At 37.8% G+C, this 7,299-nt stretch overlaps 1 protein-coding gene across 4 annotated transcripts; it reads left to right on the top strand.

The window, feature by feature from the left end:
• The first annotated feature begins 1,407 nt into the window (after positions 1 to 1,407).
• LOC104096490 (YTH domain-containing protein ECT2-like) lies at positions 1,408 to 6,349 on the top strand. Of its 4 annotated transcripts, XM_070191893.1 has the most exons (9): positions 1,408 to 1,659; positions 2,351 to 2,427; positions 2,518 to 2,659; positions 2,769 to 2,828; positions 2,939 to 3,009; positions 3,931 to 4,521; positions 4,617 to 4,829; positions 5,006 to 5,152; positions 5,538 to 6,349. In XM_070191893.1, exons 1-9 carry the CDS (start codon positions 1,632 to 1,634, stop codon positions 5,799 to 5,801), a joined length of 1,593 nt encoding a protein of 530 aa, XP_070047994.1. In that variant the 5' UTR covers positions 1,408 to 1,631; the 3' UTR covers positions 5,802 to 6,349. The 4 variants fall into 4 exon arrangements, with proteins under 4 accessions (XP_070047994.1, XP_070047995.1, XP_070047997.1 ...); XM_070191894.1 differs by lacking the exon at positions 2,769 to 2,828 and having other exon boundaries at positions 1,410 to 1,659; XM_070191896.1 differs by lacking the exons at positions 1,408 to 1,659; positions 2,769 to 2,828 and adding an exon at positions 3,171 to 3,375 and having other exon boundaries at positions 2,382 to 2,427.
• The last annotated feature ends 950 nt before the right edge of the window (positions 6,350 to 7,299 follow it).

Raw genomic sequence — 7,299 nt, 5'->3', positions numbered from 1 at the left:
CGCACCCCAACTCCCTCACCCCCATCCCATGTATTTACCAAAATTATATATTATTTAAAATCATATATTTCCACTCACTAACCACCACCATCAACAACAACCCAGTAAAATTCCACAAGTGAGGGGTGTGGGGAGGGTAGTGTCTACGCAGACCTTACCCCTACCCTGATGGAGCTAGTAGATAAATTATTTTCGATAGATCATCGGCTCAAGAAAAAGCAAAAGATGAAAAGAGACAATATATCAATACCATATCAACAGAAACCATAGAAATAATAACAACGTCATAAGAACTAGAAAAATAGATGAAACACAATAAAAATAACCAGTAAATAAAGTTCGGTGCTATAAAAAACGAAAGAATAGTGTGAACACAATAAAAACCGTCTAAGACAAAACCTATTAGACTAGCCTCACACCCGATACGAAGTAGAAAAATGCTCAACTACCTCCTAACCTACAACCCTAATGCTCGACCTCCACACCTTCCTATCAAGGGTCATGTCATTGGAAATCTGAAGCCATGTCATGTCATGCTTGATCACCTTTTCCCCAATACTTCTTAGGCTGCCCTCTACCTCTTCTCGTACCTGCCAAAGCCAACCGCTCACACCTTCTTACCGGGGCATCATAACTTCTCCTTCGCACATGCCCGGATCATCAGAGCCTCGCTTCTCGCATCTTGTTATCTATAGGAGCCACACCCACCTTCTGCCGAATAACTTCATTCCTAATCTTATCCATCCTAGTATGCCCACACATCCACTTCAACATCCTAATTTCTGCTACTTTCATCTTCTGTATATATGAATTTTTAACCGGCCAACACTCTACCCCATACAACATGGCCGGTCTAACCACTGTTCAACTTACCTTTGAGTATTTGGCACCAACCAAATACTAAAGATATCTTTTGAATTTTTTTTTTCACTCTTAATTAAATATGAAAACTAAGTGATAAAACTACTTTTTTTTTTTTAGGAAAACATGAAAAACTTTTTCCTCCCCGCCAAACACACCCTAAATAAAACAAGACATGGAAAGTAATTCAAGAACCAAAAATATTTTCCCTTTTTTTTTTGTGTTGTTGGTTCCTTAGGGGAGGGGTTAATGCAACTGCAACGAAATTGCAAAGAGTCCACCGAGTAAAACCCAAAGGAATCCCAAAAGCGACTTTTTCGTCCTATTAAAAAAGATTCTAAAAGCGAAACATTCAATTAAGTACCCAAACTATCTCACAAACCACTGAAACACTGCCACGTAAGTTGCTATGAGCTGGCAGCATCACCCGCAGGTGAAGTAAAAGAATAGGGTCAGATCTGAAAATACGAGAAAAATTAAGGGGCCTTTAAGTGCAAAACCCGTGGTGCTATTTGAATCACATCCCATTTATGGTTCAAAAAATCCCCTCCTTTTTATAGTTTCTCTCTCCCAATACCTAACCCTCTTTCTCTCTCTATATATTTAGCCTCGCTTTGTTGGCGGCTGAAACTCTCTCTCTCTAAAATTCGTTGTCTCCGCTCTCTCTTCTAGGGTTTCTTTCTCTCTCCTCCCATAAACCCTTTCCAAAATCTTCAGGGTTTCACTACTCCTCCTCCTCCTCCTCCTTTTGAGAGATCTATCTTTTTCTTATGGCTGCTGGTGCTCCTCCTGTTGATCGTATCCTTAGCTTATATATTTACATATGGCTATTCAATATTTTTTCTGTTAAAATCGACCCAAGTTTTGATTTTTACTTGTTTGTGAACGTATGAGTAGATTTATGTATGCTTAAAATTATGTTCTATGGGGTAGACTTTTTATCTGGGCCTTTATAGATCTGGATATCTGTTGCTGGTTTTAAGTGTAGGCTGTTAGTTTTTTTTTATAATAAAGGATGTGTTTTTCAGCTGTTTTTTGATTTTTTATGCTTGGTTAATTCAGCTTATATATGTTGGGGAATTGGGTAGGTGATTTGGCGATTTATAGTTGATGTTTTCTTTTAAACAACAGCAGATATTTAGTTCGGTTTAGAATTCTGTGCTAATTTTAGTACAAATACAACAACAGCTATGCCTCAGTCTCAGCTATATGAATCCTCTGTTACTATGTTATTCCCTATAAACTCGTCTCAGGCCAATATTACAAAATAAAATTAATAATGAAAAAAATAAAATATCTAAGTGTTTTAGTAAATTTATTGTTTACATAATTTTAGTAAATTTTGTTATTTACATAATTTAAAATGACCTATTTGTTGATTCCAAATTTGATAAGTATTAGTGGAAGTTTGTCTTGGCTTTAGTTGTTAATGAACTCGTTTGATAAATTCTATGGAGAAGTGGTATTCCTTTACGATTTACTGCTATAGAAGCTGCAGGCTTGCTGCAGAATTTGTCATTGGATTCTCAGAATAGGAATCTTGAAATTACAGAGCCAAAAAAGAAGGTGATTTTCCTTTTAGTTGTATTTTTTCTAAATGCTTTGTTTCAGTCAATTGGTCTACAGTTCTTAATCTGAAATTTGTTCCCTTTTCAGCCTTCTGTGGACTCAAAAGACGTGGGAAATGGTCAGATCCAGTCCATGAATCGGTCTGTGACCCCTCTGTTGCCGGAATTCATAGATCCGAATTTTTGCTATCTTCCTAATGGTTATCCCTCTACTGCAGCATACTATTATGGTACTACCTCTTATCCAATTTATGTGACCTATTTCTTTTTTAGTTCGTTTAGAAAAAAAATTACCTTCTAAATACGGAAACAATTTAACTTGATGTTTAAACAATTTAGGACATACAAGTTTCAAAAGTACTACAACCACAAACATTATGGCATGTTTAAGACCACAAGGTTCAAAAGTCTTTGTTTCTTTCTTTAACTATGTGACCATGCAAATGGTATGGCATCTTATAACCACAGGTAACCTGTTTCATGGTAACATTTTTTTTGTTCTGCTCTAGGATATGATGCTTCTGGTAATGAGTGGGAGGACTATTCAAGATATTTAAATCCGGATGGAGTTGAGATGGCTGTAAGTTATTCTGCTTGAATTCTTGCTACAACGTTAAATGTGTTTATCTGTTTGCTGTATTAATTTTTGTGTCATGGAAATTCTTTGTTGCTGTCTATAGTTGCTTTTAAGCTCGAGCAAATATTGGTCTGTGTGTGGATTTTAAATGAGTTAAAATGCAGGGAGTTTATGGGGATAATGGGTCGCTTATCTATCATCATGGCTATGGTTATGCACCCTACAGTCCATATTCACGTGCTACATCCCCTGCCCCAACTTTGGGGCATGATGGCCAGCTCTATGGATCACAACAATACCACTATCCGTATTTCCAGCCCCTCCCTCCAACCAGTAATTCGTACACTACTCCAGTTGCCCTGCCAAAAGGTGAGATTGCCACCTCTGCTGCTGCTGCTGACCATGCATCGTTGTCTGTTGATTCTGCTAATGGAATTTCTAATGGCATTGCCAATGGTGGTGTAAAGGGAAATGCTGGGCCTACGCTTGTGAGGCCTGCATTCCAGAACCCATCCGTAAATGCTAATGGTTCTTATGGACGGGGTGCGTTGCCTGGAGGAGCTGCTTCAGGTTATCACGACCCTAGATTAGGTTTTGATGGTGTGCGATCTCCCATTCCATGGATAGATGGATCAATGTTCACTGACGGGCAAGGTAGGCTAGTGTCGAGCAATTCTTTTACACCATCTTTTTCAAATGGCAGTGCCGTTCCATCATCAAAAAATCAGAATGTTCATCCGCATCTAATGATATGTTATTTGAGAACATGAATATGTTCTTTCTCTTCCATATTTACCGTCTCCTTAAAGAGACTTAAGAGTACCTACTCCAGTAATTGGAGCCAAGCAGCTGCGTGTAAGGGTTTTCTCCATATATTTTCTGGTCTCATTTTCTTGTTGACACCGACTCTCTTTTCATTCTCAGGGCTTCCACCACCCAAGGCCCTCTTCTGGCATGAACACAACAAATGGGTATATGAATAGGATGTACCCCAATAAACTGTATGGGGGGCGGTATTGTAACACATTCGGTACTGGCATGGGCTTTGGATCCAATGGATATGATACCCGTACCACAGGTCGTGGGTGGATGACGGTTGACAACAAGTTCAAACCCAGGGGTAGAGGAAATAGTTTCTACGGTAATGAGAACATGGATGGTTTAAATGAGCTCAACAGGGGACCTAGAGGTAAAGGTTTCAAGAATCAAAAGGGTTTTACACCAGTAACGCTGGCAGTCAAGGGGCAGAACGTTCCGCTCACGCTAACCAATGATGCTGAGAAAGAAAAACCAAGCCTGATTCCTGACAGAGAACAATACAACTGTCCAGATTTTCCAGTGACATATACTGATGCCAAGTTTTTTATAATCAAGTCTTACAGTGAGGATGATGTGCACAAAAGCATCAAATATAATGTTTGGGCTAGCACACCAAATGGTAACAAGAAGCTTGATTCTGCTTACCAGGAGGCTAAACAAAAGTCTGGTGGTTGCCCTGTTTTTCTTTTCTTCTCGGTGAGCTTTTTTAGATACATCATTCTCAAGTCTTTTTTTGGTTTTGAGTCACATTCTCCTTGTTTTGATTGGTTATTTTTGGTCTTTTTATCCAGGTGAATACAAGTGGTCAGTTTGTCGGTGTTGCAGAGATGGTAGGACCAGTTGATTTCAACAAGAGTTTGGAGTATTGGCAGCAAGACAAGTGGATCGGCTGCTTTCCTGTAAAGTGGCACATCGTGAAGGATGTACCAAACAGCTTGTTGAAAAACATCACGCTGGAGAACAACGAAAACAAGCCTGTTACCAACAGTAGAGATACTCAGGAGGTATGCCGCGTGTTTTAATATTATGAGCAAGATAGAAGAGTAGTGATTTTTGGGTGATCCTGTGTAGTCTGTCTTGGCTCGTTTGACCTTCATATAATTGTCGATTACTGTTTTTACCAACCGTTTCACCAATTCCAAAAGATGGTTTTTACCAACAGTTTCATTGCTTTGTACAGGTCAAAATAGAGCAGGGCCTACAGGTGATTAAGATATTTAAGGATCATATTAGCAAACAGTGCATCCTTGATGATTTTGAGTTCTATGAGGATCGTCAGAAGAGAATTCAGGAAAAGAAGGTCAAGCAGCAGCTATTCCAGAAGCAGGTAGCTTATTATGTACTCCCTCCGTTTCAATTTATGTGAATCTATTTCCTTTTTAGTCCGTGCCAAAAAGAACGACTCCTTTACCTATTTGTAACAATTTAACCTTTATGCAATGATTTATAGCCACACAAAATATATGTGCTTCATTTTACACCACAAGTTTAAAAGTTTTCTCTCTTTTCTTGAACTCCGTGTCCAGTCAAATGGGTTCATATAAATTGAGATAGAGGGAGTGCTAAATTTCTGCCTATTAAATGAACTTTTTAAAAAAAAGGAACAAGAAGAGGTGCTTTCACTAGTGTATTTAGCAGTGGTCGATGTCTTCATAATAATAATAATCTTCGACTTGGTAGTTAATTATGGTTGTTTTCTTTGGTTGTCTCAGTCGCAGGTATGGGAAGGCAAAGCTACTGAAGAGAAGAAGAAAGAAAACACGAAAGTGGAACCTAAGTCCCAGAAACCTTCAGAAGTTCCTGCTGGTTTGAACAAGGAAAGTTTACCCGCTGCTCCGACTAATGGGGAGGTGAAGCTTACAGAAAATGGATCAGTTACAAAGGGAGATGATATGAAGGGTGCTAAACCAGTCACTGTAGCGGAAAAGAAACCTGTAGCTAAAGGGATAGCAAAAGGAGTTGCTAATGGATGCTAGCTTCACCTAATGAAGGGGGAGGTCTGTGGTTAAAGAAGCCCTAAATTGGAGCTTGTTGACTACATGATATGCACGCCAGTGCTTGGTTAGATCTCATAACCATTGGACTGCCCCTTTTATCCTAGCTGCATTTGGAGTTGGTTCTTGCATTAAGAAATCCCCGGAGATAAATCAATAGTGGCAAGGCTAGTTCAATCTGTTTCTAAGAGCTCAGGAAGTATGGAAGCTCCATTTTCCCTCAGGTTTTAGCTTCTGACAGGTTTCATACCTTGGTTTGGGTTTTAGGATAATTTTTTTTTATAATTTTGTTTTCGTCTTGTGGCTTATTTTGGTCAATTTTCCCCTTTTTTTAAAAGTTATTTGGGTTTTAAAGGGTGGGGTTCTTGTTATTATTAGTTTGGCTCCCAATCCTATCTTGTAAATCTAGATCAATCTGTTGCGGCAGTTCCCAACATTGCTTTTTTGTACTAATGAAAGAGCTAGAAGCGAGGTGGGAATGCATTGCAATATAGTTAATTCAAGAAGCATTTGGCAGCGATTTTTCCCAATTTTATGTTTTTTTTAACGACAATTTGGTATTTCATGTTTAGTGTGATTCAGAGCAACTCAATCAGGTTATTGCTGCTGTTGCTCTCATTTAAATTCGCATTGTCCAATTATCGGCCGTGGATAGTTGTCTTTCTTCCTTAAAATTGAAGTAATATCTGGACACATGAAACAAATGAAAAGGTCCATATTTAACTTGTACTACCGTGATTGCTCAACTTCTTTCCTTCGTGTAGAGTTGGTTCATACTCTTACATATTAGTTTTTCTATTTGCACTTGTTTTAGTTTCAATAGGAAAAAGGTGAACTTTACGAGTCAAATTTCAATATAAAATTATTTTCAGGTTGGAGCTTTATTAGGAGTCGAAGGTAAAATGATATTTTTTCTTAACGATGGATAAAGTTTTTCATGTTCCGTAGTAAATTTGGACAAAAAATTGGGGACGAAAGCTAAAAAGTGATTTTTCAGGTCCCATTTTATCACCTTACTACTACTTGAAACTTTAATCCCTTCGACAATGAATTCTTGAAATATTTATAAATATCATGAATTATGCATAATTATTTGGTTAAGACATCAAGTAGGCTTAAACTAATCTTTTCAATGTGCTTCAAGTCCAAAGCTCCGTCGAAGATCGTTTAGTTCACAGATTAACTATATAGGAATTGTTAATGCGATGAATATTATAAGGCCTAATACAATAACTGTTATGTAAAGAGTGTCCAGTTTAAGGTAATCTTTTGTTTTTTTAGATAATCTTAGTTTTTGAAAAATACGACAATATTGACAAAGAACAAGGAGAACAAAAACAATTTATCGAATATAATATTGTGTCGTGATAAGCTACTGTTTTGACTAAGGTGCAAATAGTTGAGATCGAGTGGCTGAACGTTTGGAGTTTACAAAAATATATTGCCCAGAAATTAATTGAGAGGAACAAGAAAAATAACA

Source organism: Nicotiana tomentosiformis, chromosome 1 (genome assembly GCF_000390325.3).
Source record: "Nicotiana tomentosiformis chromosome 1, ASM39032v3, whole genome shotgun sequence".
NCBI lineage: Eukaryota > Viridiplantae > Streptophyta > Magnoliopsida > Solanales > Solanaceae > Nicotiana > Nicotiana tomentosiformis.
Note: the sequence above shows the minus strand (reverse complement) of the source record. Positions and strands in the feature narration are given on the sequence as shown.